Genomic DNA, 19,088 nt, shown 5'->3' on the forward strand with positions numbered 1-19,088 from the left:
CCAGGCCTACTGCTCTCTCTGTAAAATGGATTCCATGTACCTTAGGTACATATCTAAATTGGATACTGAGTCACCTTATCAGTCCCTGTACAGTGTGCCTTAGGTACCCAGGGCATAGGTGTACCCAGGGCCTACCAGGGGCTGCAGCATGTATTATGCCACCCCTGGCTGGCCATCCAAATCTGACACAACTGGCTGCTTGACAGCTGGGGCAAGGTGGTGTAATCACCCTTTGCTTTAGATATAGTATACCTATATCTAACCCTAAAAATGGACACACAGATCTCCTATCAGTCACTCCTATGGCAGGCCTTAACAATCCTGAAGGCAGAGTGCTTGGAATCGTGTGAGATGGTGCTCTGGCATGAGCTGAGCCTGTCTGCGGCTTTCGGGATCCATCCCTTAGCCGTTTCCATGATATCGCATACCATATACTCTTAAGTGCATTATAATCCTCGCGGTTATGTGCCAACTCTGGTATCGCTTTATCAAAACATGTCGAGTAAGGTGTCATACGAATTGGAATACTAACCCCTCGCCAATTCTGGCGACGGGGTTAGCATTCCACCCTTCTAGAGGGACACGACATGTATGTAACCCCTAACCCCGGTTAAAGTCAGACAGAGCCTTAGCATCCACAAAATGGATGCTGCCACCGAGACACAAGTCTGCCCTCCTGCTGCTGGGAGTCCTCCCAGAGCAGGAGATAAGGACAAAGGGTTTCCTGCCAGGGGCGGTGCCAGCACCGTCCCAGACAGGGTTTTGTGTATTGTAGGTAGGCAGGGCTTTAGAGGAAGGTGACTGCACGTGGCACCCCGGTGCTCACTGTGCATAGGCTGGCTGGAACCAGTTCCAGGGTCACTCCAGACCCTGTGCTGGGGAAAAGCCCGCCAAGGAAGTGGGTGTAACCACCCCCCTCCTAGTCCCACCCATAGGGCAGGACTTAGTCGCGTGCCAGCCCCCTTTTACAGGATAAAGGTAGAGACTGGCCCCCTTCCAAATCAGATCATCTTTGAATCCTGAAACTACTTTCTGCGAAAGGAACTCAAGACTTCTTCCTAAGATTTCTCCCTTGTGACTAAGGAGTAGTCACCCTGCATTCGCAGGCACCATCTAAAGAACACTGCGGACTGCTGCAAGTCCTTCCTCCGGAATCCGACTGCCCAGCTCGACGAGAACCGGCTTCCCTGGCACCTCTGACCTCTACCCACCTCTACAGCCCAGCTGAGAACCGTGGGTGCGACGAGACCTCAAGGGACCGGCCATCTGCAAGACTGCACGACTTCTTTCCAGCAAGCCCGCCGAGTGAATTCCTGGTGAGTGCTTTGGGGTCCGAGAAGCCCCCACCCTGAGCAGCTCCAGCACCGAAGAGCAGCCCCCCAGCATCTCCACGATCTGCGTGGGGCCCTTCTGCTTTTTACTGCTCACCGCGTTGTTTGGCTACTAGCCCGCTGGCTTGTGGCCTTCCTGACGACGCCCGACGACATTTCTGCTGCTGGTCTGGTTGCTCCAGACTGGCCCTTGCTTCCCTCCATCGGAGAAGTACCCTGGACCCTCCTGGTCCACTCAAGACGCCATTTTAGGTCCACCGCGTGGGCCTTGCATTTGCCAAGACTTGTTGCCCAATCCTGGGTCCAGCGACGTCGACAGCAAGAACCTTCGTGGGACAGCTCGCACCTCCATCCTGGTCGCCGACAACGCCTCCTGGTCCGAGAGACTGCAGAGCCCAGCAGCGCCCACTCACCTGACTGCGGTGACTTCGCCCGGTGCCATCCTGGTGCCCACTTAATCACTGGCTAGTGATTCAAGAACTTGGTCCCCTCTGCTTTCAGGTTTTCTTCTTCCTTGATCCAGGCTTGGATCCATCGAACTTTTCTTCACTGGTCGCCTGCCAGCAATTTCTTCCTTCCAGGCTCCTGGTCCGGCAACGAGATCCCCGACGTCTTTTCAGACCTATGCAGCTGCAGCCCCTGGGCTAGGTAACTTCGGTGTCCCAGCATAGCCTCACTATCCTAGGGTCAGGATCCACTGTCGTTTTCTTCCTACCAGGTCGGGTTCGCCCGTGAACACTAACTTTGCCTTTACTAGCCTCCATAGACTTTGTCCCGCATCCCGCGTGAGAGTGCACACTCTGCACCCGAGTCCCCTGGGCTTCCTAGTAGTAATCTAACGATTCCCTAGTCCAGTCCTAGCGATTCCAAAGCCTATTAGAACTGTTACTTACCTGCTAGTAATTCGCATTCCACTTTTAAAGTATATGGTTTTTCGTGCCCCTCGGGCATTTGTGTATAACGTGCTAACTTAAGTATTTTCGTAAGAGTTTTGTTGTGTGCCTAGCACCCTGTCCTCATAAAGAGTACAGGGTTGTTGTGATTCTAATAAATACACTGTTTATTTTCATAACACTTGTGTGGTGTCCTTTCACTGGGTGTTCAAGGGGTAATGTGATGGTAAAACAGCTGGCTTAACACGCCCTCTAGAGTCTTAGCCTTAGACTGCTCGTATCCATGCTACTAGGATAGCTGGTCTATAAGGTTGACTTACAACCAATCATCAATGAGGGTTGTTTGGACTGATATATAGTGATCACTAGAATAGTGAACACTGCACATCCGGCCAACTTCTCACACCGAGGATGACCTATTTAGCAAGATGGAGTATCCGATGGTGCTCGATACTTTTTCTCTATGCGTGGCAGGAATGGAAGCAGGCGTTTTCATAATGTTGAGGCCTTCCTTCCATATGTATTCAATAATGGGGATAGCTCTGGTCACTCTGCGATATCCCTCTTTAAAGTCATGCAAAAAGCAGTCAGATTGTTCCACTGTGACAGTCAACTCAAATCTATTTGCTGCACGTTGCATAATGTTATGAAATCCGCCGATATCCTCAGGCGGAGAATCTGAAGGGCGGGGTGCAGGCGGTGAAGGCATGGGAATGACATAATCCTCCCATGGATCTACAGGTGTAGTATCTGGCAATTCACCCTCTTCTCTGCCATCATCGTCCTCATGAGAAGAAGAATCCGTGTCATGCTGAGGCGCCGGACCAGCATCCTGTCTTGGAGACAATGATGCTCTCGGCGACGGAGGCCTTGGCAAGTTAACTGGAGTTACTGGCACTACAGGTGCAATTGGTGTCAGAGGAAACCTCTGGCGATAGTCGGCCAACATTGCTTGTAAATCTTGAATTAAAGTGGATGGCAATTGAGCAGTATTCTCAGATTGTTGAGGTCTGGCATGGGGTGATTGATATGGTGTCGAGAAATCCTCCTGCCCATAATGGCCATAGTCATCATCCTCATCATCATCCTCTTGACATTTAATATTCAATTGTGACGGGCAACCCCAAAAGGACCCTCATCCTCTTCACCATCATCTGACTCATCCTCCACATATGTCTCCAATAGATGTGATGGTAAAAGTGGAGAAATATGGGAATAATCTCGCTGATACGTTTTCATTTGAAAATGTGTAAACTGAATTTTCGTAGGAGCAGCACTGGGTAAATGATGAGCAGCTGCCTCTGCTGTCGTCGATGAAGACGAAGCCACTGTCATTGGAATGTCCGTCGACGGAACCGTCGACGCTGATAGAACTAATGATTTCGCCGTCGACGGGGTCTTCGTCGACGAGTCCTTCGTCGACGAGGCCGTCGATGGTGTCTTCGTCGACGAGTCCTTCGTCGACGAGGCTGACGATGGTGTCTTCGTCGACGAGTCCTTCGTCGACGAGGCCGTCGATGGTGTCTTCGACGTCGAGTCCTTCTTCGACGAGGCCGTCGATGGAGTCTTCGTCGACGAGTCCTTCGTCGACGAGGCTGACGATGGTGTCTTCGTCGACGAGTCCTTCGTCGATGAGTCCTTCGTCGACGAGTCCTTCGTCGACGAGGCCGTCGATGGTGTCTTCGACGTCGAGTCCTTCGACGAGGCCGTCGATGGAGTCTTCGTCGACGAGTCCTTCGTCGACGAGGCCGTCGACGGTGTCTTGGTCGACGCGTCCTTTGTCGACGAGACCTTCGTCGACGACGATGACTTGGTAGATGTAGCCGTCGTCGACGGAGACGTCGACGACGGGACAGTTTTCTTCGTCGAAGTCTTCACAGATGATGACAATATTTTCACAGACATCAGAGGTGAAGTAATAGATGAAGTGGTGACCGTAGAAGTAGTTGTAGAAGTAGAAGTCAACGTAGTAGTAGGAGTAGACACCAGAGAAACAGTTTTTGTCTGGGCTGTACTCACAGTTGTCGTCCGAGGAGAAGATGCACTCTTTGAGGGTTCTGAAGCTCTCTTGAGAGGATTTTTGTTTCTTCTTCCTCTCAGGAGAAGAGCTTTCCTTGGATCTGGCTCTCTTGCTGGAGGTAGAGGCCTTGTCCTCATCATCAGTGGAAGAAGACTTCAACCACAAAAGAACCCTTGCCTCTCTATCCCTAATTGTTTTTTGAGGGAAGGTACGGCAAATTCTACAGTCCTTCACAACATGTGAGGGGTGCAGACAATAAATGCAGTCAGAGTGCTGGTCATCCACATGGACTCTCTTCTTAAAGCAGGTACCACAAGCCTTGAAAAGAGCTTTCTTTTCAGACATTTTTCTGAGGAAAAAGCCAAAAAAGCTAAAGAACTGAGTAGGCACTCAGGGAGACTCCCTTACACACGAAGTGCGGTGAAAATCTGAGGAGAACTGCCTGGGCTAGGAAGGTTCTAGAGGGTGAGGACAGCTGATTGGCTGAGGCTACTATTTCAGGTCTTTTTACATAATGATGTAGATAGGCTGCTAAGTTTTGAGGCCTAGTTAGGCTTTTAGGCTTTTCCAGCCTACTACAAGAAATTTTTAGGCACTGCTATTGTATATATTTTTACCGTGGGACTCCCGCCTCGACGACGGGGAATGATTCAGCCATGTGAATCTATGAAAGATACCCCAATACTGAATAAGAATGCAGCTCTCCGGTGTGACAGCGTGCAATAGAACTATTTTATTGTTCCTTTGGGCATCTGACTTTATCAGATTAAGTTATATTGAAGCAAGTGTTCTAACAAACCAAAATTAAAACAATTCAACAAATGAGAATGCAATGTAATATGCAGCACGAATTCATCGTCTACCTCCCTAACATACACAAACGCACATACAGCAGTGGCTAAAACATGAAAAGACAGCATACACCTAACCCCACAACGCTTCCTCAATTTTGTCCGTTCAACTCAAAACATTTGGAACTTTCTAAAAGCGTTTCATGTAACTGAACACACAAGCCAGAAATCATGAGCTGACAAAACACACATTGCCAAGATGACCTCACTGCTGCAGCATATGTAACCAAGCATCTCATGTTACAAATATTTTGAAATCCAGTTATGAGCGCATGTGACTTTTGGTGCACTGAAAACTGTGCTGAGTATTCCCAGCGTGCCATTTGAGAAAGGTTTATGTTTACTGGATAGCATGTGTGTTTTTGAATATTTTTATGAGGGCCCGACCTGAATAAATCCTCGAGTATAGAGCTAGAGGTATTCCACATAGGAAACAAGTCTGTAACAGTGTATGAAGGAGAAACGACTTTAATAGTAAATGCAGGCATGGGCGCCGACGTAACATAATGCAAGGGACAGTGGAAGGCTCTCCACGCACTCTTTGACCCTTGATGACATCACAGGGTAGATCCAGTGTCCTACCCAAAAGTCCCTAAACAAGAATTGTATTTGCTGCCGAGAGGCCAGTGTAAGGAAAAACAGTGGAGTACCATCTGCTACCCCTAAAAGACATGCCCGATAGCAGATTATAGCAGGGAAAACGTTGCTGGGTCAAATTAAATACCCTTACTGAAGGGCAGATGTGGCCTAGTGGTTAGAGATACTGGCCTTGAACCTGGGGAACCAGACTCGACTCCCTGCTCAAAATCCTGTGATTTTCGACAAATTACTTAATCTCCCAGCGCCTAAAAATGGGTAATGTAACCTGGTTCTGGTTCATCAAGGCCAAATTAAACCTATATAAAATTGTAATTAGAGCATATGTATAAACTATATAGCGTTTTGAGTTTTTACTTAAGGCAATAAACTACCAAGGAATGTTTAGGCAACTAGTTCTCTAAACCCACAAACGTATTTCCATTCATCTTTCATTAACTCTCCCTTGAGGGATGCTAAGCATTGTAACGGACACCACATAAATGAGTCCAATCTGCCTACATGAAGTATTCTGAGTATTTCCGGTGTTATTATGATATTAGAACCTGTATTACGTTTTCAAGTCTAGACCCTTTTGGGTCTAGACTTGCTAAATCAATAGGATCATAACTGACAGTAAATTTTTGGGCTAGCTGAGAAGGCTTTTAATCAGCCCTGGAAAGACACAGGGGGGCAGATTTATGAAGGCCTTGCGCCGCGTCATTTTTAACATGGGAAAAAGTGACGCACCGGCGGCGCAAGGCCTTCATAAATCTGCAGGAAAGTGAGCAGGGGAGATCCGGTTGCTAGAGTGCGCCTGCCCCGGTCTCCGGTCAAAAGGAAGTGCCCCTGCGTGGAGATGCATCACTTCCCGTATAATTAAGACAAAGCGCGCCCTTTCAAGGCGGCGAGTGCAAGCAGCTGGAGGCCCGTGGTTTGGGGTATTCTGGGAGTCCATTCACCAGAGCCTGGCTTTTCTCTCCCCTGGGTTTTGAGTGAGACATCACATTCGGATGAAAAGGCCCTCTCTGAAAGGGAACAATAAATCAAAACCTCTTTACAACCAGCGGCGCAGTGGGGCCTCCCCACGGAGTGGAGACCCCAGATCTGCATCAGAATGGCACGTAGTATAAGGCAATTAACTCCGCTGTGCACATTTAAATACTGGCCATTTTCTGAAGCAGATACATTATTGCGATAATCTACCTGCCACACTTGCGCATCACTGAAGACACTTCATCCAGAGATTGCTTCCCAGAAAGCAAGGGCAAAAGCTGCGACTACGCACATTTTCACAGGGGGAACATCCGCTTCCTAGCTTTATTGAATCCAAGGAATAACTCAGAATGTCTAAAAACACAGGTTATTGTATTATTATTCACAATCCGTAATCCCACTGCCAACCCTTATACACTAATCCCTAGACAGTTGCAGATTGCTTGGCATCCGGGCTACACATTTTGTACCAACTAAGCACCAACAGAGAAGATTTCAGTATTTACTGGCTGTGCAAATTGTACTGCATTCCTATTTAAGCTACTTGGAACAGCGGATAACTTGCTAACATGTTATATTATACCCCACTAAGAGGAAAGCAAACGGTGATGGGTGCTTTATGCCTCGGTGATTTGTGACAGGTTTCACCTGACATTGTGCAGGAAAAGAAAACTCATCGTTACGGTTTACTATGTCGAGAATACGAACCCTATTCAGGGGTACATAAAAGTGTGTGTCAAAATCACGATGTGCGGCCTCCCATAAGGAAGGACTTAGTATTCTTCTTTATCCTATAACACCAATTATTCCACAAAGCAATCCCTCATAAGTATCCACCAGTCAAGTGTAAATGCAACTCTTGTGGACAACCAAACCCTAGGCTATGCACATTACGAGCTTGTGGTTCTAAATCTACATCGTACATTTTTGGGGCGGCAACTTTAAAAGCACCTCACAATATTTTTTGGGCTCATGAAGCCGATAGTGATCGTAATCCCAAATTCACTGTAAAGCATAAGAGACATCATCCATATGCCATACAAATAATCAAGTTGATCAGTTTAAAACTGCTGCTAGAAGTACAAGATGAGTCAGATAAACAAAACATCAAGATGTAATTTGGAAAGTGCTTAACAGTTAAACGTTATATAGCATATTATTCACTCCACATTCATCTATTAAAGGAAACAGACCTCGTGGCCGCTCAGCTGCCAATTGAAGTCCTCTTAGAGGTCACTCCTTTTTTAATGATTTTTTAATGAATAATGGATGGGCAGGGGTGGTTCTCGAAACTACAAACTATTAATCCAGTGATATCAAGGCAAAACTTATGTCACCACAGGGGCCATGTGAGTATGGGCCAAATCTTCAAATCAAGTTAATATTACCGCGTATTCTGAGTTTGAGTGAGAATTAGAGACCAGAAGAGAGCTGGGTACTTGGGGAAGAAAGAGAGCTGATTCGGGGGAATGAGTGGTTTAGGCAGAATGCTACTGTACCTCTAATAAACCTCTTGGGCCCTAATAATATGCTATCTCAACCGCTACGAATAGGTAGGGAGCTATTTGGCCAGGTGGATGATAGGAGGAAGAAAATGTTGGGTAAGAGAATGGGCTCGAGACAAAATGGCTGGGTCGTTGCAGCGGGGAAAAGTAAAATGCAGGGTACCTCCTCAGTGATGGTTTGTGAGAGACATGTGAAGGTTCCTGGGATAGGCCAGCGTTAAATGCATGCAAAAGCTTGGGTAAGAGAAAAACAGCTTGGTGTTGAACGATTAGCCCCGGCTGCAGGCGGGACCAACTCGTGACACAAGTGCCCCCAGACCCAGTTTCCTTCAGTCACACCCCACTTACCATGATGAGACCCGTTAGGAGACACAGCGACAACCACTGGGATCATGTGACTGCCGCCCTGCCCAAAAACAGACGTACACTCACATTGGACAAAGTCTCTCACGACCCATAGAATCGCACGCTTCCATTGGATAGTGAGACGCTTGTGTCATTTACAACAGAAACGCGTCTTCCAATTGGAAGGTCATACAAACCAGCCGCTCTACAAATAGGACCGTTTTCATTGGGCTTACAGTTGCAGTGAGTTCGTACTTCGAAGGTTAACATAATTATTGTGATAACAAAAGTGACTACTAATGCCAAAAAAACATGAAAAATGCCAAAAATATTAAAAACACAATCGAACTAAATAAAAGCAGAGGAGCTTAATACAATTTAAACAGGTTGCTTTACGATCTTATGCAATCTTTGTCACTCATGTGCCCTCTGAGAAGTGCGAAAAAGGTTCACTTTGTTCCATAATTTCTGGACGTATTGTGCTGTATATTAAATTCTCATAGTAATTCCGGCAACATTATAAGTGCTCACCACTTCAAGATGGCAGCTATGTTCATTCGCAGCCCCGGGTGGTTTGTGCTTTTCTCTTTTACATTATTATTGCTCTGCGACTTGGCAAAGAGGGGTGGGGGCAAGTAGGGAATTGCAAAGAGGGGTAGGGGCCAGTTATGCCACAAACATTTTAAGACCCAGACACCGGTGATAAGCGAGGCCCGCGTGACTGCAGGAGAGAGAGGTAGGGTAAGCTGTTTTCAAGCACTCGTGCTTGCGGGAGCGAGGAGAGGGTCGTGCGGCCAGGCTAATTGAAAACAGATGGTCAGTGCGCCGCTGCTCGCTCCCGCAAGGTGGATGCCACCACAAGCACGAGTGTGCTTGAAAAAGAGCTGACCGATTTCTAAAGGTCGTCTCCTAGAGCAGCGCATACACGCTGCCTAGGCGAGACCTAAAAAAACAGGCGCTCAGTGATAAAGTGCATCCACTACTCACCATTGCACGTTTATGACTGGGGTGGGGAATGTGCCAGAGAGACCGCTGTGTGTCTGCACATTAAGGTCAAGAATACTGACTGCACATTACTCACTAACAAAATACTGTTTAGAAAAGCACATATAGAAAGCGTGTTCGAAAGCGTGGCCCTTTAAGATGACATCCAAGACCCAACGATTTAAGTTAATCTTGACCAATTGCAGAAGTGCTGGGAGATTCGACCTCCAATTTTCAGAGCAGGAGAACACTCAAGTTTGGGAAAGTCACTGTTTTTAAGAGGTAGCACCTCCTCTGTAGGTGCTCTTTCTCCGATAAGGCCTGGAATCGGATTGCCTAATCTAGTTCTGATAGGAGTATCGCTGTTTGTTGTCACCATATGAACGGTACTGGGAGGAGCCACGAAAATTGGAGGAAGTACCTCTGCCACGTGCCCCACGATCCCCCAAGGACCGCTTCCGGTACTGGAGGGATCCCAGAGCACGAGCAGTGTCTGTGTCCTTCTTGATGGACTCTAAGGCGTCGTCCACATACTTGCCGAAGAGGGATTCCCCATCGAAAGGCAAGTCGAGCACCCTCGCCTGTACTTCAGGCCAAAAAGCCGTTGCCTTGATCCAGCCTTGCCTCCTCAAGACAGCAGCACCTGCGAGCTGCCTGAAACCCGTAGAGGAAATGTCAACGGCACAGTCAATAATTTCCGAGGAGATCTTCTGCCCCTCCTGCACAATCTTATGGGCTTCAGCCCTGGAGGATTCCGGAAGTAGGGCAACCAAAGCCGCGATCTCTGACCACATCTGACGGTCATATTGTCCGAGGATGGCCAGGGAGTTAGCCGCCCTGACCGTCGTGGCAGCCATAGTGGTGAATTTCTTCCCAATGGTATCCAGGCGGCGACCCTCCTGATCCGGTGGCGAAGTCAACAGAGTCGCCGGGTTACGCAACCTCTTCTGGGCAGCTTGCGTAATGACCGAGTCAGTCTTAGGTTGAGACACAAGGCATGCCGGTGAGTCTGCAGGCGCCTTGTATTTTTTTTCCAAGGCGTGGAAGCACGGCCGGGATGGTATTAGGCCGTTCCATAAGTTTAAGCCCCTCCTGCCAAATGAAGTCAATGATTGGGATGGTATGAATTTGCTTCAAAGGTTGATCCTTGAAGTCATAAAGGAAGCAGTCCTGTTGTTTGACCTCCATAGGCAAGTGAAAACGTTTTGCGGCACGCACCATCAGGTTGTGCAAACTCCCAATGTCCACTGGTGGAGAAGCCAGGGGAGATGTCGGAGGATGAGACGGCGTCTGGGCCCAATAGTTATCCCAATCTGTAAGGACTGCACCGTCGTCCTGGTCCGTATCCTGGCGGACATCATCATCATTATCAGGATCTGGACGAACTGGCGATCTTGGCTGAGCAACAGGTACCGGCGCTTGTGCTGGAGGCTGTGGAGCGGGAGAATTTTGTGCAGAAGGTGGGAATCTGCGATTATAGTCATCCAATATGTGTTGAAGGTTCGATATCAAAGACACTGGTATTTGTGCCACAGGAACCTCATGGTCAACATCCAACTGGTCATCGTGAACGGGGAAGAGTGAACCCCTGTCATCATTGTCGTCATCCTCATAGTCCTGATACTTTATATTGAGTTCCGAAGGACTGGATGTAAAGTGTCATCAACATAGGAACCATCTGAAGAGTCCTCCTCTGCAGACGCAAATAATTGAACTGGGGGACGAGAATCACCTGGAAGAGGACTCAAATCCAGCGGAGCGGGCGTTTGACGATGGAAGCCGTCACCACTGTAAAGGTAGTTGCAGTCGCTAGAGAATAGTGACCCGCCGACGAGCTCGTGGTCGAAACATCCATAGAGGGATTTGACAAAGCAGGACCAGGCGTCGACGGAGCCAGGGTCTTTCCTTTCGATGCGGCCGTCGTTGACGAGGTTTTCTTCGCCGTCGACGGTGTTGTCGACGAGAAGGTAGCCGTCGACCTAGAACTTGACGTCGACGAGGCAACCATCGACGAAGGTGGCACCGTCGACGAAGGTGATACCGTCGACGATGGAGGTACCGTCGACGAAGGTGGTACCGTCGACGAGGATGGTACCGTCAACGAGGGACGCTTCGACGAAGCTTTCGTCGACGAGTGCTTCTTAGTCAAGGCCGTCGACGAGACAGACTTCTTCACCGTCGATGAAATCTTCACAACGGAAGTGATGGGTCGAACCTCTTGGAGCGTCGCCGATGAGGCGGACGTCGTCGTCGACATAGAACATGTCGTCGTCATCGTAGGCACAGCGTCGACGGATCTCGTCGTGGCGCTCGTTTTAGACGACGAGGGCACAGCTTGGGACTGCGACGCCAGAGAACCAGGTCCCGTAGGCGTAGAGGCCAGCAGATCCCGTGGGGAGACGGACTTTGGAGCGTCCATAAACTTCTTCCTTTTTAGGAAAGGAGAAGGCATCTCAGTCTCTGAACCACGCTTAAGAGAGGTCTTAGAATGGTAGGAAGACACACTCTCCATATCAGACATAGGATTATCCAAAGTCTTCAACTTCTGTAGCCACAGAAGGAGACGGGCCTCTCTATCTTTCAGAGTCTTAGAAGAAAATGTCCTGCAAAACTTGCAGTTCCTCACCTCATGATCCGGGTACAGGCAATAAATGCACTTGCTGTGAGGGTCCTCATGGAACAGGCGTAGTTTCCCACATGATGAACATGGTCTGAATAAAGATTTTTTAGTAGAAGACATTTTGTAGAAGTTGAAAGGTCTGAAGTAGAAGAAAACTGAGCAGAGCTCAGGGAGGCTCCCTTCACACGACGTGCGGTAGAAAATCTGAGGGCTTGAGCTTCTGAGGAGAAGATTCTAGAGGGTGCTGCAGCCTGATTGGCTGGAATGTGGACTATTATAATGACATAGATATGTTACTAAAGTGAATTCCATCTTTGGGCCTCTATTGTTCTATGGTACTTTTAAAACTTTCTTTCTGAATATATATATATATATATATATATATATATATATATATATATATATATATATATATATATATATATATATATATATATATATATATATATATATATATATATATATATATATATGTTTTATATGTATATTTATATATATATATATATATATATATATATATATATATATATATATATATGTATATGCATTTTTACTACTACTTTATGTACCGTGGGACTCCCACTTCGACGACGGGGAATTATTCAAGCATGTGAATCTATGAAAGACACCCTAATACTGAAGAATAGTATGTGTGTGTGTGTGTGTGTGTGTGTGTGTGTGTGCGTGTATGTGTGTGCGTGTATATATATATATATATATATGCATACAAACACACATACATATAAGTTATGTAGAGTTAAGAATAGTATACCCGTACCTCCCTCTGTGCACTTACCTTTTCAATATTTTATCCCTCACTATTATGGTCACAATATTGTGATCAGCGATATTTTGGCTTCAATTTTCCCTACCACAATCTGTTACATGACGGCACCATGTGAGTTGGCAGGCGTACTGGTAGTTAATATTGTGGGGTCGATGTGTGTAGCGCCTATACACAAATTAACTGCCATTTTATAGCACAACACCCAGAGTGAGCAGGTTTCATGAGACTGTAATCTGTATATGATGAATAAAAACCAACAATTAATTGTTTGAATGTGTGCTTGTGGGAAAGGGCTGGAAAGAATATATGGTACACAAATCCCTTCTGGCAAATGCAAACTCATTGCATACAACAAAAATGTTAAGACAAAAATATCCTGGCACATTTGGCCACTTTGCCTTGATGCTGAACAAACCCCTGAGGTAATACAGAAATAATTTCCATACCAAAAACTCATCTTCGGGCAGAGCTGAAATGAAAGCTGGTTCTATTGCTTGGAGATAATCAAAACCTTGTGTCGCCCACCTGCCAAAAACAAAAAAAAATGTTTAGTATCTGAACCAAATGCAGTGAGGTGCTAGTGGGGCATTGATGTCAAACTGGAAAAGCACTTCAAATAATTTTGTTGATAAACAACAAGATAGAAGCAACGCAGGCTGGTTGTCAAATAATAATGAGTGCCTGAATGTTTCCAATACGGTGCACTACCCAATAAGTCAAGAGTCAAAATTCTTGCATGCCTGAGTCAAAGGAACACTAGCAAGAGAGTGGAAAGTCATGTTTTTATAGCACAAAAATGAGGATCAATTAAGTGGGACAGGCAAATATACTTAACACTAGCAGTTCTAAAATATGCCTTTCACTCTGCATGCCATGGCATGGCATCAAAAGTAACATTTCAAACCACGCCGTTGATATAGTAACACAAACGTGCACAAAGTAACACACTTCAGCGTAGAGTAACACGAGTGTATAAACATAAAAATAAGTGCGTGTGTTAAAGAGGGTCTCTGCTTGTAAACATCAGTTAAACAATGAGCAAACCAACCAGGATGATGCAAGAACCTGCAACACACAAAGTAAGCACATTAGGTCATTTTCCCCTTTGCCCCAAATCACCGGAACAGTGAATCGACAGACCTATGACAGCCCTTTCAAATGACATAAAAATACACCAAGGTTGGATCAAACAAGAGAAACAACACATAGCCGTTCGAGACCATTCGGACTAAAAATGGGTTAACCCCTTTAAGGCTGTATTTCTTTTGTGCTGTTCGAGACCATTCGGACTAAAAATGGGTTAACCCCTTTAAGGCTGTATTTCTTTTGTGTTTTTAATGCATAAAAAAGGGCATCCGGAACAAAAATTGTTTTGAAGAAGTCATTCAAAAATACTAGCACAATTGCGCCTGCCTTTGAATTCCCATATTAATTAGCTAGTAGGCAAGTGTGTGTGAAACATGGAGTCCTCTTTCAAAAATAGCTTTGTGATGATTGCTTTGTTCTACCACTGGAGAAGAAGTGTGGCTCACTGGTTAGAGGAGGCAGACCTGGAAGCAGAGGTCAGCCCGGGACCAGGGTTCAATTCCCGGCTCGGCGGGGTCTTGAGTCCTAAAATGTCCATGGACTCGACAATTCTCGCTCCGGTGCCTACGCGATTCACGGGTTCACACTCTGCGACTCTGGGCAATAGCTTGCTTAATCTCCACAACGGCCCCTCGCGGCGGGATGCCTGGCTTTCACCTTGCAGATACCCTGCCGGGGTTATCTCACAGGGGAATACCAGGACGGGTTCCCTAAGCAAGCGCTTAGAGACCGCTTGGTGATTTGCGCTATATAAATTCCTTTACATTTACATTTACATTTACTACTGTGTAATTCAGTTTACAAGGTTCTGATTAGGGCAGTGCAAAATAATTACGCAACATTTTGGCAAAATTACACAAAATGCAAATCTGTTACTCTGTCCTACATTTTAGCGCGAAATATGTTGAGTCAATTTTTGTTAAAAGCACAGCAAACAACAGCCACACCTCTTTTGTTCTTAGTGGCAAAATTTCACAATAAATGTTTATTGCGACTGACGCAACTACTTCAGGTATGTAATATAGAGATTTAACATAACAAGCTTAATGTGACATTCCGTAAATTACCGCAGTATAATTTACAGTTTGTTCAGGCCTACTTCTGATTCAACTCCGGCTTTCAGTTGCACTTAAACCTCATACATAGATTTGGACGTTTTATTAAAGATTACCAAATTTAGCAGTTCATCAATTCAAAGAGTCAAATAACTGCAACATATACGAGTTACTCGCTACAGTGACTCTTATTCCTCCATAGCCAATGCCCCACTCTACCTTGACTCATAGAACATCCAAAGACACAGAAAGGAGGGTCTGCAAGCAAAAGAAACTACAACCAAAATACAACCTTTCCGGTCATCAGTCAAGTCTAACGTTAATCAGTTAACACTGAAAGATACCATAAAAGGCGTTGCCTCTGAACTGGACAGAACGGATTCTCAAGATCCTGAAAACCATGCTTTACTAGGATGTTTTGCAGGGAAAATAATTTCTGTAGGCCATTTGATTGAAAGATATGCCCTATCGGTCTCCACCTGAAATCTTGAACACGTGGGAGAGAAAAACATCAACAGCATATCATGTAATGCACAAGACAGGAGAATTATAGCCTTCCCCAAAGCCAGTGGCAAACCCTAGCCACTTATTTTTATTTTGAGCTCACATGGCCATTCTTCTAGCAGTCTACAGAAAAAAGATGTTATCGTCTGAATGGCCTAAATTACTGGAGGTGAGATTCTTACACTCGAGGTTTAAAAACGTAACCATGGAAGGCAGGGTAGGATGATTAAGCTCTTAGTTGAAAGATTCTTAGTAGAATGATGTCTCATCTCGCCTTAAGTTGATAAGGGCCTCCATCAGCAGAGGGATCCAGTTTAAGAACAAATATCAGTAATGCCACTAAACGGACACAAAGATTTTGAAGAGTACATGGATGACCGCTTCACCTTAACAATATGTGACTCAGAGGAATGATTTCAATAGAGGGATCCGCACTGACCAGTGCAGAGCACCACAGACCTAGATTCAAAGGTTCCCCTTTCATCCAGTGTGTGAAATAAACATATTACCAGTTATTAAAGGATTCAAGAGATCCTTTGCCAGACACTCTCCCAATGCCTGATTAGGAATGCAATCTAAGTGTTGGATGCCCCTGACAAAAACTTCTAACAGAGACCCCTAAGTTCTGACCTGGGAGCCAACTGCAAAATCCAGTTTCTGGGCAAGATATGTCCTGTCTGCAAAGGCAGTGGGTTCCAAAGGTTTGACTCCTGAGGACCCCCATAGAGTCACTACCGGAAGCCGGGGCCCCCATGCAATTTTTACAATTTAAATTTCAAACATTTAAACCGTCATTCAACAAAATAAACACGTGTGCACACCAAACAAATACCGAACTTAATAAAGATTTTATATTAAAAAAATTAGCAGAAATTAAAAAAAAACTTAATGGGAAGGTTGGTACTTCCTGTTGGCGACTAACTGTTAAATGTTTGGTTTTATTTTGCAGTACAAGGTTCCTGCTCCTGCCGGACTGGAAACCCATAGCAGTCCCAATACGGTTCACACCAAGTGCAGCGAGGGAGCCTGACCACTACATTGGGAGCTTTGAGGGGTTCTCCCCCAATAAATAATTGGGGGAAATGGTGCATTCTACAACATATTTGTCATTACACATTGAATTGTATTAGCTTTTAAAGCATAGTAAATGATAACCTTACTATGCACCAGGAAACAACAATCTGTGTTCGGGCTCTTCAATGATTCCCTCACTATCACCCTCCAAAAGTGCCACTTATCTCTCCATAGCCCCTCTGTCACATGCACTTCATTTGTTTATTAGTACCTCTCATCTCAATGCTTGGTCTGGAGAAGCACACTTTCTGGATTCAGAACATGCAGTTCTTTGATGGCAGTACATAGCTCACTGTGCTAGATTACGATTGTTACTCATGAACTGCACAGTAACAAAAGAATCTCTGTGACAAAAGCAGTAACCCACTGAGCTATGCACATAAAATATGTATTTTTAAAATGCATGGTACATGTTTTTTGCAGCAGGCATATTAACCATCTGCGCTAACTTGGATGAATCAAAACTGCCACTAGACAAAATTCCTGTCTCTCTCCAGCAGGTACATTAATCAATGGAGTTATCTTGGCACTTTTATTGTGACCTGAAAAATGTTGATTATACAAGGAACTTTGCAGTCCTTTTAAAACAGCTGCCTGTGGATCCCCTGGTAAGGTCTCACGGGCCGAGGGGGTCCGCGTACCACAGTCTAGGAACCACTGCTCTAGAGCAGTAGTACACTAATCGTAAGACTAGTGCAGACATCTGAAAGAGCAAGATCATAGGTCCAATGGCCAATTACTCAGTAATGCTTTTCAGTTCTCGTCTTGTGTTTGTGATGAAGTTGAGACGGTCATGATAGGAGGACAGCCACTGGTGTGAACAGTTTAAATATTAGCTTAGTTTAGAAACCCTAGGCCGTAGAGAAAACTATGGCATGGACCCCAGAAGGACTGGCATCAGTCAATGCTAGGGCAATGGCCACTTTAGGGCATGAACAGGGGTTCTCTGGGACACATTTAAAGCACTACTGAAGACTTAGCATTTGAAGTTTCCTCAGAGGTACTTGCTCCAGAAAGATTTAGCTTTAAAAACATTCTGGTTTCATGACTGGTAGACTTTCGCACTATCCTTATGGAACAACTTCCTTTACCATGATGACAGCATGACAGCTTGACAGCTCCCTTGTCCTAAGTGTATAACACATCCCAGTTTTTATCAGTGAATCCTGCATAGTTTCTTGTTTGATGGACACCTTTTAGATTGTGAACAGGCAATGTCCAGGGGGGGGGGGAACATGTCTCCCTGTTTAGGGGTCTATGAAAATTAAAGATCACGTAGCTGAAACTTTTGTTTCTCTTCTACTTTTTTAGTACTCATGAATCTGCTGCAGGATTTTTAAAATCAAAAATGAAAGGCCACTGGCAAAACTGGTTTAGTACCCCATAAAAGGAAGCAAGCCAGAATCACACAATTAACAATCTCGCCAGAGGTGTGCTACAAACACAAAACAAGCAAGTCAGGTAGGTAAAATGGGTATTGAACGAATGGCATTTATTGAAACTGGCAATCAATGGCAAATGTAAGGGAAATGAAAGAAAACATTGAGGTCGGGGAGGGAATGTGTGTTGGAAGTTGGAAAATATGCATCACATGGAGGACTGACCACGTACAGTCCAAAAGCTAATGCCTTATCCAAATGCTTCATGAGATGAACAAAACGACCGGTGTGGAAGAAAGCTGCACATACAGGGACTTGACAGTAGTACATGTGTCAGTTCTGAAGAACGTATCTCTTGGTCTGCAAACTATGTTCCTGTGCCTTGCCTGACGACATGGGACATCACGTGCCTTGAAGCACTGGGGAAAAAACGCTGAAGTATGAATCTTTTAGAACAGAATGACTATCCACAAGTACAGAAATAGCCATTTTAATGCCACTCGGAAAACTATATTAGTTAGACAAGCATTTGCAATGCAATCGGTCTCACCTTTGTGAAAGTTTGAGTTTTTGGAGTTGTAAATAATTGTTTTTTATTTATGTTTAGGCTCTTCATGCACTGAATGCATCACATCCGGATTCCAATACATAATTTTCTACCATTTTATTGTGACAGTCTTCGAATAAAATATAAACTCTGTAAGCAATGTTATTTAACTTAAATTCTCACTCCTCTGCTTTATTTGGCAGAAGGAACATTCTGTGACCGCCAGATCTGCCCAGTGGGCTGTAATTTCTCGTCAAATCTTTCTTGCCACTTGCAAAATTGTGTCATAAAAGCACACATCTGCTTTAGGGCAGATGGAAGATGTACGTCACAGGCAGGCGATTAAAAGAATGATATTAGTAATGTACCAAAAATGCCTACAGCTGTGACAAAATTGGGTTTTTTAGGTCTGAGGAAGGCGGTGAGCAACTGAGCAAGCATAGAATGAAGAAGCACACTGATGCAAGCACCTCAAGTGATGGCCATAATAACGTAATTGATGGTCTGCAAAAGTGACCAATGGCACCGAGTACTG

The 19,088-nt window shown here is 45.3% G+C and overlaps 1 protein-coding gene across 3 annotated transcripts in view; it reads right to left on the reverse strand.

Annotated features, from left to right (window-relative positions):
- Positions 1–19,088, reverse strand: part of MAP3K4 (mitogen-activated protein kinase kinase kinase 4) — a 502,654-nt gene that overhangs the window by 127,551 nt on the left and 356,015 nt on the right. For all 3 annotated transcript variants that reach the window (XM_078648714.1, XM_078648713.1, XM_078648715.1), the window contains exon 14: positions 13,355–13,433. In XM_078648714.1, coding sequence (XP_078504840.1) covers positions 13,355–13,433 — 79 coding nt within the window. The remainder of the gene's footprint in view (positions 1–13,354; positions 13,434–19,088) is intronic.

The sequence above is a fragment of the Lissotriton helveticus genome, chromosome 6, assembly GCF_964261635.1.
Source record: "Lissotriton helveticus chromosome 6, aLisHel1.1, whole genome shotgun sequence".
In the NCBI taxonomy this organism is placed as follows: Eukaryota; Metazoa; Chordata; class Amphibia; order Caudata; family Salamandridae; genus Lissotriton; species Lissotriton helveticus.